The following is a 17,456-nucleotide window of genomic DNA, read 5'->3' as shown; positions in this document are numbered from 1 at the left end:
TTTTTGCAGGCTTTTAAATAGTGATTTAATAAAAGTGCATTTTTTTAAGCAACTAGGTGCACCGTATCAAGGACAAACTTCCACATAACCTGACAGAGAGATGCTGGTGCACGTGCTCTGAATCATACCCATAGCCTGGGGTACTGATAGTATGGGTGTGGTATGGCGGTCCAACAATTGGGATACCGACATCGGAATTGTGACTGCCGGTGCTCCGATAGGGTGGTGAGCACAGAGAAGCCCCCTGCGGGCTCAGTGGCTTGCCACAGGTTCCAGCCTCCCTTTATGGGGGTTGTGGACCCCAACAAGGGACAGCAGCCCATCAGTTGGGATGTTGGAGTACTGACCCCAGGAATCCAGACTGTCGTGCAGGCATGCGGCACCCGATAGTATTACAGAGGTGGCACTCCTTAGGACTATGCTAAGTTACCGGACAAGACACGTTATCGTGCCGGCAGCAGATTTAATCAGTCAGACAAACATTTGTGGAAAAGTTTTGGTTTAATCATATAAAAAAGATCCTGAGAGAGAACAGAGAGATACTAGTGAGCGAGAGGCGAAGGCAACGTCTCAGAGACTACAGCTGTCATGGCAGTCTCGCCCGCTCTGGAACAGCTGGTAAATGCTGACCATGGGAAACATCAGCAGAGCCCCGAGCAAGGAGCCAACCTGGATGACCGCTCCACACCACAGGAGGGCGCTGTGCCCAGCTTCATGCAAAAGGCTTCCAATAACCACCTTCAGGTAGGACAAGAGACCCATGAAAAGGGACCACGCCAACACCTGCCAACAGAAGACACCATGAATAGTCATAGCATTCATCTCACCCCACCATGGCTACAGCTGTGCAGAAACACTATGGAGGCCGGTTCCTCTAGGGCTGAGCACTGACCCACATCATGGAGCCCATATTGTACTATCCCTCCCCAGCTCCTGGATATGGATATAACAGGAGGGCTGGCTATTAGTGGGTTACTGTGGCTGCAGTTCCTGTGGAGAGTGCATGGATAGAAGAGAGGCAGAATAATCGGGGGAGCCTTATTCTGGGGAGGAGGATGGAGGGGGCTCCTGGATTAGTGGGAGGGTGCACGGAGTCACCGTTGTTACAATGGCTCCGTGCATGAGATCAGCGCAATATGCAGAGATTACACCATTATGTGACCGCACTGTATACTGTGTGAGACTAACAAATCCCTGTAACACGCGGTCCAGCTGGCTAATTGTCTGCGCTCCCTCTCTCCTTTACCGGCTGTAACCTGCCCCAACCCATAACTCCACCACCGACGGTTCATCTGCTGTATCCTGCCCCAACGGATAGCTCCACCACCAACGGCTCATCTGCTGTAACCTGCCCCAACCCATAGCTCCACCACCGATGGCTCATCTGCTGTATCCTGCCCCAACCCATAGCTCCACCACCGATGGCTCATCTGCTGTATCCTGCCCCAACCCATAGCTCCACCACCGACAGCTCATCTGCTATATCCAGCCCCAACCCATAGCTCCACCACCGACGGCTCATCTGCTGTATTCTGCCCCAAAGGATTACCGGCTGTAACCTGCCCCTACCCATAGCTCCACCACCGACAGCTCATCTGCTGTAACCTGCACCCGATGCATAGCTTCACCACCGACGGCTCATCTGCTGTATCCTGCCCCAATGGATAGCTCCACTGCCCTGATGGCTCACCGGCTGTAACCTGCCACAACCCACAGCTCCACCACCGACGGCTCATCTGCTGTAACCTGCCCCAACCCATAGCTCCACCACCAACGGCTCATCTGCTGTAACCTGCCTCAACGGATAGCTCCACTGCCCTGATGGCTCACCGGCTGTAACCTGCCCCAACCCATAGCTCCACCACCGACGGCTCATCTGCTGTATCCTGCCCCAACGGATAGCTCCACCACCGACGGCTCATCTGCTGTATCCTTCCCCAACGGCTCACCGGCTGTAACCTGCCCCAACCCATAGCTCCACCACCGACGGCTCATATGCTATAACCTGCACCCAACCCATAGCTCCACCACCGACGGCTCATCTGCTGTATCCTGCCCCAATGGATGGCTCCACTGCCCTGACGGCTCACCGGCTGTAACCTGCCCCAACCCATAGCTCCACCACCGGCAGCTCATCTGCTGTCTCCTGCCCCAATGGATAGCTCCACCACCGACGGCTCGTCTGCTGTAACCTGCCCCAACCCATAGCTCCACTGCCCTGACGGCTCACCGGCTGTAACCTGCCCCAACCCATAGCTCCACCACCGACGGCTCATCTGCTGTATCCTTCCCCAACGGCTCACTGGCTGTAACCTGCCCCAACGGATAGCTCCACCACCGACGGCTCATCTGCTGTATCCTTCCCCAACGGCTCACCGGCTGTAACCTGCCCCAACCCATAGCTTCACCACCGACGGCTCATCTGCTGTATCCTGCCCCAACGGATAGCTCCACTGCCCTGATGGCTCACCGGCTGTAACCTGCCACAACCCATAGCTCCGCCATTGACGGCTCATCTGCTGTATCCTGCCCCAACAGATGGCTCCACTGCCCTGATGGCTCACCGGCTGTAACCTGCCCCAACCCATAGCTCCACCACCGACGGTTCATCTGCTGTGTACTGCCCCAATGGATAGCTCCACCGCCCACCTGCTGTAACCTGCCCTGACCAACAGCTCACTCGCTGCAACCTGCCCCAACCGATAGCTCCACCACCCAATGGCTCACCTGCTGTAACCTGCCCAACAGCTCACCTGCTCTAACCTGTCCCAACCGACGACTCACCAGACGGAACCTGACCCAACAAACGGCTCCACCACGGTCACTTGCCCCTGGCCGATGTCTCAGCGGCTGTCACCTGCCCCTGGCCGAAGACACAGCAGTGGTCACCTGCCTAGGCTGGAACCTGCCCCTCCATCTGTGTCTTCATATTACCCCCCCCCCCTCACCTGTCCTCCCCCCACCTCACTGTGTCCACAATCTGCGTTCTGTGATCTAAATTCCTCCAGCACTGATCCCACACAACTAATGATCTTCTGCCTACAAATGTTAATTACTAATCCTTCTGGGCAAAAAGCCACGTTTCACATGACCCGAGCCCTCTCTGGGTTTCTTTCCATTCCCATTGAATAAACGTGTACATAATGTAATGCCAGGGGCGCGCGACGCACTGCTGGAGGGTACACACAATTGGTCCACACAATGTACTGCTTAGTAGCGATGTTCAGAGATCTGCGCCAGGCCCACAGTGCAATGATTGCTGTACGATGCTGAGAAAGGACACCGCCACATACACACTATTTGCGCCAATGATAGTTTGCATTTTGTTTGCGTTTGACCCGCGCTCTGTTTGTTTGGCGTCATTGATGATATCATTAAAGATAGTAAACTACTCCATACTCCTTCCATGTGATATGGAGTCTGCAGATAAAAGTGGTAAATATTTTCTGTAACAGGTAGATTATTACCTTATGTGACTCATTCCTTGTCTTAGTACATAACCTCACATTACATAAGCATGGCGGGAATCACAGAGCAGAACACATCAACTAGGTATACGCAGCTAAACCGTTATGTAACCACCCAAGGCACAGCTGCTATATATATATATATATATATATATATATATATATATATATATATATATATATATATATATATATATATATATATATATATATATATATATATATAGATATATATATATATATAGTCGATGGAGTCGGCCCGGCACTCTCCCTTTGGGGCAACTGCCCGGGTGCCTTCTGGAACTGAAGGATAGTGATACGAAAGAAGACAGCAGCGGCACTCAAACGGGAACTTTTCAAACGTGTTTATCACAGCATAAAACGGACCGTTTTATGCTGTGATAAACACGTTTGAAAAGTTCCCGTTTGAGTGCCGCTGCTGTCTTCTTTCGTATCACTATATATATATATATATATATATATATAAGGGCGGAGTGAAAAAAATGAAATTGAGAAATTCAAAATCGGCTAGTGTGGGAAAGATGTGACTTGACCTGAATAAGAAACGTGCAAAAGTCAACATCTTCTGTTCTGGCAAGAGGCCTGAAGTTTCACTTTTTTGGTAAAAATGACGAAAACTGTGAAGATGCTCCGATCTAGTTAAAATTAGGTCATGATGTCTTAAGAGTGGTTTATTAATATACTTTAGCTTAGTAAAAGAGAGTACGAGCCTGTCCTAGTGCAAAGACTTTGGCGGGAGAAAAAATCCCTGATAAATGACCCATTTTCATGGTTTCATATGTGAATATGGTGTATTCTCCGGAACGTGTTTTTTTTTTTTGGGAGAGGATGCTCTGTAATTGATGTGATCAAGAAAAGAAACTTGGTGGAAAAAAAACAGGGTAAATCCCTTTTGTTTGCCTTTAATAGAATAGTGCACCTACGAGTCTTCTAATGTCCAACAAACTCTATACTTAATGCTCCAGTAATTTCAGTAACAATGCGTTACACTCTAAGCCTTATTCTGGTTAGGTCGGTGCAACGTCCGTTTCACCTTACGTTTCCCGTACGCGGATGGTGAGCGTAAGTCCGCCCACAAAACAGCCGCACACGGACGGTCACAAACACCGACAAAGGGGAGTGGCGTACACTTGAGCGTACGCCACCGTACACGGACGGATCTCCTCTTAGCCACCGATAACTGGCGTACAACAGAGCGTACGCCACCATATACGGACGGATCTCCTCTTAGCCACCGATAACTGACATTCAACAGAGCGTACGCCACCGTATACGGACGGATTTCCTCTTAGCCACCCATAACTGGCGTACAACAGGGCATACGCCACCGTATACAGACGGGTATCGTCTGTTTTCCCACCGACATCTTGCGTATATCTGAGCGTACACCACAGTGCACGGACTGGTCTCGCTTTTTTTCAATGGAAAACTCAGCGTGTGTCACCGATCGTGAGAGTATGTCCGTGCACGGTGGCATACCCTTCACATATATGGCACTGCAAATCTTGCCTTTCAACTATAATTAAGACCATTAATGAATTATTCTTAAGGAGCCCATACACGGTCCGTTGTGTAGGGCTCCATTCTGTACTATGCGATGCACGCTCCCGCGCATCACATAGTACGGTACAAAAAGTATGTGCTGCACATACTTTTTGTACTAGGTACACATCAGATCGGATCGCAGTGCATGCACACTGCATGCACTAGGGATCCGATCCGATGTGTGCTTATTAAGTCCCAAACGGATCCATTAAACGGACCGTGTATGGGCTGCTTAACTGTTATTCAATAATTGTTTTCTATTAACTCAATTGTCTACCTTAATAAACACCCTAATAAAACAACATTTTAACCCTCATTACATGTATATTTATAATGTTGTAATGTGGCATTTTACTCACTATCTATGTGTCCCCACATTGGTTTTACTTTTAAATAGTTATGTTGGTGTTACAGTGAAAAAGTTGACACATGTCGACTTCTGTGAATTGAGTGTCCTGCTTTTTAAAGTATATATACTTTACCGCTTACCTGTCCTGACGAAGGGGGAGACCCCGAAACGTAGACGGACTCTATATGACTGAATAAACAGTCTTCTGCTTTCACCTTTCAAAAAGACCCTGAGTGCCCTTTGTTTTGCTCTGTATATACCAGGGGCTGCAAGGTCCCTATTGCCGGCACCGGGGCGCTTCAACCTCACCTTGGCTACACCTAAGTCCTGAAGTGCCGGATCTATCCTCTGTCTATATGTATATATATATATATATATATATATATATATATATATATATATATATAAACAGGTCTTAGAATGAATCTTACCTAAAATTAAAACAACCTTTACATGTAGAGAAGTGTAGAATATGTGTCACGACCACCATGGCTGCTACCCATACCTCCCATACTATGGTTACCCCTGGGGTCCCTAATAGGGCAGTACATGCTCTGGTGCTTACCTCCGCTGGCAGTCCCCAGGTTACTGGGCTGTGTACTGTCGCGCTGTCACCTGCTGGTGACAGTGATGACGTGCGCGCTGGTGACATGCGGGTACTGCTCGGCGTGGGGCCTGAGGCTCCATGATGCTCTGTGCCTCTGTTTTGGCCTTGCTGGACACACAGCCTGGAGTATGCTGCACATGCTTCCTGCAGGCTGGGAACTGTCGCCGCCCCTAGGCGGCGGCCATCTGGTTTCTCCAATGGGACTGCACTGCCAATCAGCTCCAACCAATTGCAGTGCAGCTCTCCTGATAAATACTGACTGTTTAGGTCTAGGAGTCAGTCAGTACAATGATGTCCTTCCCTAGACATCTGACTCCCTCCTGCTGACAGCGCTGCTGACTGCCAGGTATCTCCTAGAGGAATCCTTCTGCTCGCCTGCTGTACTCGACCATCCACCTGCAGGACCCTGCTGCCGCCTCTACGGTCTGGACAAGGTTAGCCCCCCAAAGGGGATCACCCTTTTCCTCACCTGACGGTCACTTCACCTGCAACCCTCCTGGTCACAGCCATTCAGGCCTGCTATTATTCCTTCCGGATTCCAATCGTCCAATCTTTCATTCGATTCTTCAATCATCAATCCAATCATCTTTCCAAGTATATTCTTCAGTTCGATTATTCAAGTTTACGTTTATTATCCAATCTACACTTCAAGCCATCTTCAGATATCAAATTCGTGCTCCACCCACTACGAACTTTACAATAACTTTTATATATCATTGACTTTGGTTATCGCATATCTTCAGTATTACCTTTGTGCCACAGTTCATCTCCTGTATTACAGTATCTTTATTAAAACTGGTTTTCTTTTATCCAATTGCATCACTCCCTTCTGTCGTTTATGCAAAAACCTTACATCAAGGCACCTGGCCTCCGTTACACTCCAGCTGGTGCCACTGCTAGCATGACAATATGCTTCCAATGTGTTTGAGGGCAAATACACTTCAAAGTATTTAACTGTTAATATATTGGCTTATCTTTGGCATAACTATATGCCGTAATGCAGCCCAATCATGTTTCCAGCATAGGGGATGCAAACTGTTTTTCAGACTGTTTTTCAAATAAACTGCCACAAGTAAAGACAATAAACAGAAGTGTTTTAAATCCTGCACCTAAAGAACAGAGTGTAATGCATTGTTACTGAGCTTACTGGAGCATTCAGTATAGAGTTTGTTGGACATTAGAAGACACATAGGGTGAGATTTAATAGGAAGAGAGATTCAGAAAGTGAGAGATTTGGTAAAAAAAATCTCCAGTTTTTTAAAGCAGCAATCATTTACTCTGCAAAACCAGTTTGATTTTGAAGTGTAAATGATTGCCGCTTTAAAAAAAACTGGAGATTTCTCACCAAATCTCTCACTTTCTGAAACTCTCATCCCATTAAATCTCACCCAAAGTTACACTATTCTATTAAAGGCAAACAAAAGGGATTTAAATTGTTTTTTTTTTTTCACTAAGTTTCTTTTCTTGATCACATCAATTACAGAGCATCCTCTCCCAACAAAAAAAATAAACATGTTCCGGAGAAAACACCATATTCACAATTGAAACCATGAAAATGGGTCATTTATCAGGGATTTTTTCTCCCGCCAGTCAGTCACTTTGCACTAGGACAGGCTCGTACTCTCTTTTACTAAGCTAAAGTATATTAATGAACCTCTCTAAGACATCATGACATAATATAACTAGATCGGAGAATCTTCACAGTTTTCGTCATTTTCACCAAAAAAGTGAAACTTCAGGCCTCTTGCCAGAACAGAAGATGTTGACTCAGATCAAAAAGATTTTGCACTTTTCTTATTCAGGTCAAGTCACAACTTTCCCACACTAGCCGATTTTGAATTTCTCAATTTCAGCTTTTTCACTCTGCCCTAATATATATATATATATATATATATATATATATATATATATATACACACACTATCTGAGGTATACACTAATGTCATCTACATCCCAGTACAGCACAGGCGCCATTCCACTCGCAGCGGACATGCAAAGATATGCTAATTATCCAGCAGTCATAATGTGCACAGTGATGCGTCTTACATTAGCGGGAACATCACGGGTGACATTCTATGGGATGAGATTTTTTCGCACTTTCAAAATCGCCCATTATCGCACTTTTTTAATATCGCATTTTTGCCGCGAATTCGGATATTTAATGAGGTGTGAATTCTGGAATGAAAAGTGCGATTAGGTGCAATAATGTGCGAAATTTAGGCATGAAAATGTGCGAATTTTAGGCATGAAAATGTGCGAATTTAAGGAAATGTGCGATTTTTTGTTCATAAAAAAATAAAAATTGGCGTGGGGTCCCCCCTCCTGAGCATAACCAGCACCGGGCTCATTGAGCTGGGGCTGGTTCCAAAAATACGGGGGACAAAAAGCATAGGGGTCCCCCGTATTTCTGAAAACAGCCCCGGACTCTTGGACCGGTCCTGGTTCCAAAAATACGGGGGACAAAAAAATCTGGGGGTCCCCCGTATTTTGAAACCAGCACCGGGCTCCAACAGCCCTCGGTGTCATGCCACAGCCGGGGGACACTTTTTATATAAGGTCCCCCGGCCGAAAAATGAGCACCGTGGCTGGTCAGCCTTGGACGGGGTACCTGGAGGAGTGGGGACCCCCCCATAAAGGGCTGAAGCCCGGGGCTGTCACCGGCGTCCCTGGCCAATGGACGCCGGCCTGATGGGGTTAAATCTTCCATACATAAAAAGTGCGAAAACGGCCGTTTTTGCGATAAAATTCGCTAAAGTCAGATTATCTCATCCCATAGAATGTCACCCCAGGTGTCTACTGACGTCTCTGGCGTCAGCAGGCGTGCCTTGCGGCTCTGGCGCCAGAAGGCGTGCCGCGTGGCTCTAAATCAGCAGGCGTGCCGCGCGGCTCTGGCGTCAGCAGGCGTGCCGCGCGGCTCTGGCGTCAGCAGGAATGGCTCCATCAGGCTCAAAGTTACACAGTGTGAACTAGCAATACTTACCACTAAGACAACACCCGCTGTGCTTCCTATCAGGGGGGGACAGGGACTGAGAGCTGCCAAAACCATCAGGTACCCTCCAACCAGCACTCCAAGAGCCATGACCAGCCCCAACCCCAGAGATGACCTGAAAGGAGAAATATAGGGTCAGATCAGGGATCCTGTACTGCAGCACATACCCTCTCGTGTCACTCATATCTCCCTGCTCACATCGCACTGCATGCTGGTCCTCACCTGCTCACAACATGCTGGTCCTCACCTGCTCACAACATGCTGGTCCTCACCTGCTCACAACATGCTGGTCCTCACCCAACCATTGGACGCAGTACAGGTATTGAGGCCTTCCCTACAGCACTGTGTCTACTAGTGAAACAGGTTCTCTACAGGACGGAGATACCACAGCCCACACCTCACCTGCAGCCAAGTACTCAGGTGCTTTAATCAACTGTTGTAAATAATTTGTTGACTGATGGAGAAAAGTTCTTGTATATTTTCTGAACAGTGTATTAGATTGAGTGTGTGTATGGACACACACACACAAGTTTGGGGTCACTTAGAAATGTCCTTACACTGTGGGTGTATTTCAATGAAGAGAACATTAATGAGAAATTCCCTCTATACATTGTTACTGTGGTAAATGACTACTAGCTGCAAACGTCTGGTTATTAAAGGAATCGCTACATAGGCCAGGCATGTCCAAATCTAGCCATCCAGCTGTTATGAAACTACAAGTCCCATCATGCTTTGCCACAGTTTTGCTATTAGGGGATGCTAAAACTATTGCAAGGCATGCTGGGATGTGTAGTTTCACAACAGCTGGAGGGCCACAGTTTGGACATACCTGACCTAGAAGTATAGAGGCCCATTTCCAGCAACCATCTCTCCAGTGTTCTAATGGTACATTGTGTTTACTAATCGCGTTAGAAGACTAATGGATTATTAGAAAACCCTTGTGTAATTATGTTAGCACAGCAGAAAACGGGTTTGCTCGTTAGAGAATCTATAGAACTGGCCTTCCTTTGAGCTAGTCGAGTATCCACTATTATAGTTTCCACTATAATGGAAACTACTGAGGAAGAGAGGGATCTAGGTGTCACTATTTCAGGGGACTTAAAAGCAGGTAGGCAATGTAGCAAAGCAATGAAGAAGGCAAGTCAGATGCTTGGTTGCATAGGGAGAGGTATCAGCAGTAGAAAGAAAGAAGTAATAATGCCACTGTATAGGTCATTGGTACGACCTCACCTAGAGTATTGTGTTCAGTTCTGGAGGCCATATCTCCAGAAGGATATAAATACATTAGAGACTGTACAAAGAAGAGCAACTAAAATGGTGCATGGCCTACATCACAAAACGTACCAGGAAAGACTAAAAGATCTTAATATGTATCACAGGAAGAGGAGCAGCAGAACACGAGGACATGCACTGACACTGGGGGGAGGAAGGTACAGGTGGGAGACATTCTTCACAGGAAGAGGAGCAACAGAACACGAGGACATGCACTGACACTAGGGGGAGGAAGGTACAGGTGGGAGACATTAGTCACAGGAAGAGGAGCAGCAGAACACGAGGACGTGCACTGACACTAGAGGGAGGAAGATTCAGGGGAAATGCGAGGAAGAATTTTTTCACAGAAAGAGTAGTAGATAAGTGGAATAGCCTCCCAACAGAGGTGGTAGACGCAAATACAGTAGTACAATTTAAACATGCTTGGGAAAAGCATATTGATATCCTTACAAAAAAATAAGGATCAAATATGGTTTGAGGTAACATGTTTAAAAAAAGGGGCAGACTAGATGGGCCAAGTGGTTCTTATCTGCCGTCAAATTCTATCTATCTATATCACATTTGTGGGTTCCATTATATTCTCAAAATGGCCAGAAAAAGAGAAATTTTATGTGAAACTTGACAGTGGAATAGAAGGTCTGGAATAGAATTGTTCTTGGAAATGAAGGCTATTCCATGTGAGAGATTGCCAAGAAACTGAATATTTGGTACTTGTTTCCTAGCACGGCGCCCACAATATTAATATAATATAATATTAATCGTATGCGATTACACCCGATTTTTATTTGTACAGCCACCCTGATGGGTGATTATTATGTTAAATACACCCCCATTGTTAACGCCAACCCGAAGCGTGGCGAGCGGCGGCGGGACACGTCCTCCGACCTTTTCATACCCCCACTATCCACGTCGGAGTGGAGTTGATCCTATATAGTGTGGCGAGCGCAGCGAGCCACCGAGCCCGAAGCGTGGCGAGCGCAGCAAGCCCCGCGAGGGGACGCGGATGACTTCACATGCATTCCGCATCCGCTCGCCATGCTTTGGGCTCGGTGGCTCGCCACACTATCTGAAATCAACTCCACGCCGACGTGGATAGTGGGGGTATGAAAAGGTCGGAGGACGTGTACCGCTGCGCTCGCCACGCTTCAGGTTGGCGTTAACAATGGGGGTGCATTTCACATATTAATCACCCATCAGGGTGGGTGTACAATTGAAAATCGGGTCTGGGGGGGCATTTAACATAGTAATGAGCCATCAGGGTGCATTTACAATGTAAAATAGGGTCTCATCGCATCGCATGCCATTGTAATGGCATGCGATGCGACGCAATGTTAAAATTGTACAGAATTGTACAGGAAACCCTCATATCAGGTCTGATCGGTTCCCAATGCATACCTTAACTAATGGTTATGCAATCGACCCGAGGGGCGCAGTGCTAGGAAACAAGTACCGAATATTTCCTACAACGGTGTGTACTACTCCCTTCAGGGTACAGCGCAAACAGGCTCTAAAGAGAAAGAGAAGTGGGAGGCAAAGTGCACAACTGAGCAAGAAAACATCTACATTAGAGTCTCTAGTTTGATAAACAGACGCCTCACAGGTCCTCAACTGGCAGCTTCATTAAATGGTACCCGCAAAACGCCAGTGTCCATGTCTACATTATATGCACTTTTCTGTCCTCGGTTACATGGGTCATGTTATTCCTGTTATTGTAACATTCATATATTAGTTATCACAGCTACTAGTCAGATGCTCAGGGCGTCAGGTCAGTGACAGTCCGCAGCCGTCTGTGGTGTGGCAATATCCCTCAATGTTGGCATACGCAGTCCTGCAAGTGCGTACAGTCAGTTAGGGGTCTGGATCAGGGTGGGAATGGCTGCGTAGATGCGGCCATAGTACATAGGGTGCATAATAACTAAAATTGCAGTCACAACGTGCAAAATGGGATTTTGTACTTCCCGTTAAATCTTTTCTTCGATTCCACAGGTGGCACTGGAGTTCATGGTGGGGCATAGAAGGGCAATGACCAGGAGCTTGGGCACTTTAAGAAATTAAAGAAGTGTGGCTGACTCCTCCCTTCTACTTCCCATTCCCAGTCTGAGTCATTGTGCAGGGGGGTTGGGGGGAGGGGGAGGTTAACATCACACATCCTAACATACAAAGAACAGGAACAACTGAAATCAACCCTGGCAGGAGACTTCAACTTAAGAGGAAAGTAACCTGAATGTACAGAAGAGCAGCACCGGGAGAGCATCTAGTGCCACCGGTGGAATTGGAGAAAACGATTTAACGGAAAGTGTAAAATCCCATTTTCTCCTTCATCCACTAGGTGGCACTCAAGTTCACAGTGGGAACATTCCAGAGCTCCCATCACGGGCAGGACAGCGCTGAGATCCTCCCAACACCGAACGACCAAACTGAGAAGCATGAGCCACGAAGGTGTCAAAATGGTAGAACTTGATAAAGGTTCTCTGACCTGACCAAGTAGCGGCCCTACACAGTGTTGAGCAGAGACCCCTTCGGCAGCCGCCCAAGAGGGACCAACCGATAGAGGAAGGTGGCACTTGTGAAGATGCCACATACTCCTGACGAATGGTGAGGTGGAGCCACCTAACTAATGTTTGTTTAGACGCCAGCCAACCTGGTTTTGCCAAGTTGTACAAAACAAAAGCATGTCCGAACACATCCAGAGATCTGGAGTCTGCGGAAACCTCCTGGAAGGCAGGCACAACAATCGGTTGATTGATGTGAAATGAGGGTACAAACTACTTAGAAACGAAGGGACCCTGGGACAGAGGCCATGGTTTGTCGATGAGCAGAGATGTTAGACTGGTGTACCAGGACCTGCGCGTCCAGTCCGCTGCTATGAGAAGAACCGTGACTGTATCTCGGCAAATGCTTTGAACTCCCCCACCGCTGCCCGATACAGTACAGGTGAAACTGATGGTTGTAGAGGTAGGAGGGGTGAGATGACTGCGCCACAAACCTATGAAATTGTGAGTTAGCTGCTGGGTGTGTGGGTACACTACAAATACCCAAAGTGGTATGGAGTAGGCAAGTGGGGATGTACACCCTGCGCTTCACTAACAATATTCAAATAATATACAAACACATTGGTTATGATAAAAATTGGAGTAACTTTTATTACTGATGGTTGTGTCATGATGCCATCAAGTCTATCTTGGGGCATGCCTAACAAGGTATCAGACTTTGGAAGAAGTGTGGGTGGAGTGACCACTCTCCCTGATGTATGTTGTGCTGACTGAGGTAGTCGGCTTCCCTGTTGTCTACACCGGGTATGAAGACCGCCGTACTTACCTCGAGGTGGTCCTGAGAGACCGCCCCTGGAGGAGATCTGTCTCTAACAAAAACTCGTTGTAGATTCCTTGTAGTTCGAGAATGTTGTTTGGGAGGAGCGCCTCCTGAGGCGTCCAAAGACCTTGGAACCGACAACCCATCATGACCACTCCCCAACCTCAGAGGCTGGTGTCCATGGTGAGAAAGGTCCAATCCCAAGTTAAGAATCTCCTCCCCTGCAGGAGGTTCGAGGAGTTGAGCCACCAAGCTAGGGAGAGATGAGCCCTCGGCGTAAGAGTGACCCACTGATGAAGGGTAAGATGAGAGCCTGAGCGTCTGAAGTAGACAGAGCTGGAAAGGCCTGGAGCAGAAACGACCAGATCACTTCAACAGCGTTAACCATCTTTCCCAGAAGGCGGTTAGACAGGTGTATAGTCACCCGCCGGTGTTGTAAGACCGACCAAGCTAAAAGTTGGATGAGGCGACCTTGTCTGCTGGAAACAATACTTTTTGCTAAAGGGTGTCTAGGATCATTCCGAGGAACAGTAAACACTGTGAGGGTTGGAGCTGCGACTTTTGCAAGTGGAGTATCCACCCATGTTGCAAGAGGACACGCTGGGTCTGTTGGATATTGCAGATCAGAATTTCCTGTGAAGACGCCTTTAGCAGGAAGTCATCCAGATAAGGCGCCACCATTATCCCTTGGCATCATGACAGCCATGATCTTTGTAAAGTTCCTGGGTGCAGAGGACAGCCCGAACGGCAGTGCCTGAAACTGGAAATGGTGTTCTCGGATGCCGAAACGCCTGATGTGCCTGCCAAATGGGAATGTGTAGGTAAGCTTCCTTGATGTCCAGGGACAAGAATTCCACCGGTTCCATCTTGAACTTTACCACTCACAAGAAAAGGGTTGAGATCCTTTAGGTAAAGAATGGATTGTGCCAAGACGTCAGGCTTTGGCATCAGAAACAAGCTGGAATAAAACCCCTGCATACGCTGATTGGGTGGCACTGGCATTATTACTCAGGGCAGCACCCTTGTCTACAGAAGCTGCTAAACTGCTTGTAAAGAACAGGTGCTCTTTGAAAATCTATTTTTCAACCAAAGGCTACTAAATGCCTGACTCGGAAAAGACAGACATGCACCATTACAGGGTCCCCCAAGCTGGATGGAAGCACATCATGCTGAGGGTTTTGAGGCAGTCTTAGCCTCCTGGTGAGCTGCGTAAGCGACTCCCCTTCCATGACCTCTGGTGCCACCGCCAGATGAAGCGCCGGCCCTGGGGCAGCCCCGGAATCTAGCCATTAGCCGTAAGGATCAAAAAGACAGTCTAGGACCTTGATGGCTAACCTTGACACTCCAGCTGTTGTTGAACTACACATCCCAGTATGCTCTGCATCAGATTTAGCATGGCCAAATAGCAAAACTGAAGCAGCGCATGCTGGGATGTGTAGTTCAACAACAGCTGGAGTGTCAAGGTTTGCCATCAAGGGTCTAGGAGGACGGGGAGGGGCGGCAGAGGGAAGAAAAGACTTATCCCCTGTAGCTTGTGAAATCAATTTGTCCAATTTAGGACCAAATAGAAAATCCCGTAGTGCTTCCACTGCTTTTTTGGAGTCAGCATCTGCCTGTCATTGACGCAGCCAGAGAGCCCTGTGTGTGGGTATGGACAGGGCCGAGATATACGTAATGCTACCATACAAACATCAGCCGAAGCCTCTATGAGATAGGCCATGGCCTCCGTAATGTGACCAGCCTGAGTCACCAACTCACCCACTGCAGGGTCTTTACGAAATTCCTTGGAGATCTGGGTTACCCAGGCCTCCATTGCCTTATTTACCCAACATTTCACCAGTGCAGGCCGGTGTAATACCCCTGCAGCTGTGCAGATGGTCTTTAATGTAGTCTCCAGCTTCCTATCGGAAGTGTCCTTAGGAGAAGAGATACCTGGAACAGGTAGTTCTGTCTTCTCGGAGAGAGTGACGGATCCACCGAGGGTGGAGTCTCTCATGCCTCTGCTATCTGCAGGGAAAAGATATGCGGTTAGGAATCTACTTGACACCTGAAAACGCTTATCAGGACGTAGCCAAGCATCCTTCAAATGGCAGTCTAATTCCTCCGACACAGGAAAAGCAGCTGCCTGTCTGCGTCTTTTACCAAACATCTACGGACGAGCCGGCAATAAGGAGAGTCGTCAGGGAAGCAGAGAGCCTGCAGTGCTAAGCTATGCCCCTCCACATTTCAAATGGCCGCTCATGTCCCTAATACCACCAATTTTCACACTGGTAGCTGCTGAGGGAGGCTGCATCTGAGGGTCACGCACCGTAACATAGGCCCATATATGTCACATCGCTGTATAGGCTGCCAATAGAGAGTCCTCAGTATACACAGAACGCTGCGCTACAGTGACGACATTCTACACGGGGGTTTATCATACGTCCTGCCAGTATCTGTACAGCAAAGCCGCGCCTGAGTCTTCAGGAACCGCAGCGACGCACTTGCATAAGTGGCAGAATGACCTTTTTGAACACACTTTGCATCTGTTTGCACCCGCCTGAATTAGGCCACCAAACCCCACCTTCACCAGGGCGTCTCACTCGCAGGGGCTTGCGAATGGCTGCCACCACCCATTCACAAGGGCGACTCGCGCGCTGGGTAGGGGAACTTCCCAAATCTTTCGAATTTCGGTGACCATCGAAAGATGTGGAAGGTGCACGTATACAAAAGTGACTTTCAAGTCACTTACATATGTGTGCACGCTGGGAAGGAAATGGGTGGTCCGGTGATGTCGCTGTCCGCCCCCCGCACCATGGCCTCATTAGCATGAGAACGCCGGGCATTTCCATATGCTAATGGTGCCGGCCGCCGCCCCACGCCCCCGTCCAGAACAGTCTGTTTGCCTTTGGTGCACGCACGCTGCATATGCACATGTGCAGAAATGCGCGTGCACAGAACAAAGACATTGGTCACTGTGAGAACGCAGCCACATAATACACAGTGATCCTGGAGGAGGACACATTAGTAATGGCTGACCTGACTGTCCAGGGTCATTGTGCCAGCTCCTGCGGGCAGCCGTCCAGAGGAACACAGGAAGCTGTGGGTGGACAGTGCGTGTGATCATCACAAGGGAACTGCAGAGCAAACATCTCAGGAATGCAGAAAACATGGTCACGCGGTGAGCAGGATAAGGTGGCCGGAAGGGCCGGCGGCCAGGTCCTCACACTTCCATGCCTCAGACGTCAGCCTCTCCCGGAGGGGAATCTTCTCATGGATGAAGCTGTATCACAGGAGAGAAGACGACGCTGTGCCTTCCGGACCACTGTACCCCAGACCAGCAACGCTGACCCATCTGGGAGCAGAAACTGTATGTTACCAGATGGATAAAGCCATGCTGCACTGCAGGGGGGCAGATGTAACATGTGCAGAGTTAGATTTGGGTGGGGTATAGGTTTCTGTGCAGGTTGAATATTGGCTGCTTTGACACTCTCTGCATATGTTACATCTACCCCCCTGCAGTGCAGCACGGCTTTATCCATCTGGTAACATTGCAGCCATGGTGTGGTGGGCTTGTGCTGGGGGTCCCGTGCTCAGGGATCCGCATAGTACATGGCCGACGCACCTTGCCGGAAGAATGGCGAGCCGCGCCAGAGTACACACTACACCGATTTGGGGACAATGTTATCAAATCTACAAATGGACAACAAAAATACATGAAAAACCCATGTCAACCTTTTCATGCTCGCGTTGTCATTTTCTGGTCGACTGAATACACCACACGTAGGGCGTGCTGTTACTCTGAAGCGTTACACTGAAACTGCAATTCTCAGCACAGTCCAATGCCCTCCCCCATATTCCCATTCCACGTGAGGACGATGGCGGCAGCACTGAGAGGGTTAATCACCTGGCCTG

The 17,456-nt window shown here is 48.3% G+C and overlaps 1 protein-coding gene across 7 annotated transcripts in view; it reads right to left on the bottom strand.

Annotated features, from left to right (window-relative positions):
* Nucleotides 1-482: 482 nt before the first annotated feature.
* The window catches only part of SLC52A2 (solute carrier family 52 member 2), a 76,907-nt gene continuing 59,933 nt past the window's right edge, over nucleotides 483-17,456 (bottom strand). For all 7 annotated transcript variants that reach the window (XM_083145088.1, XM_083145090.1, XM_083145091.1 and 4 more), the window contains 2 exons: nucleotides 8,970-9,093; nucleotides 483-783 (listed from right to left, as the gene is read on the bottom strand). In XM_083145088.1, coding sequence (XP_083001214.1) covers nucleotides 571-783; nucleotides 8,970-9,093 — 337 coding nt within the window. In that variant the 3' untranslated portion in view covers nucleotides 483-570. The remainder of the gene's footprint in view (nucleotides 784-8,969; nucleotides 9,094-17,456) is intronic.

Source organism: Crinia signifera, chromosome 5 (genome assembly GCF_055691185.1).
Source record: "Crinia signifera chromosome 5, ASM5569118v1, whole genome shotgun sequence".
In the NCBI taxonomy this organism is placed as follows: Eukaryota; Metazoa; Chordata; class Amphibia; order Anura; family Myobatrachidae; genus Crinia; species Crinia signifera.
The sequence above is the reverse complement of the archived record's forward strand: the minus strand, read 5'-3'. Positions and strand labels throughout refer to the sequence as shown.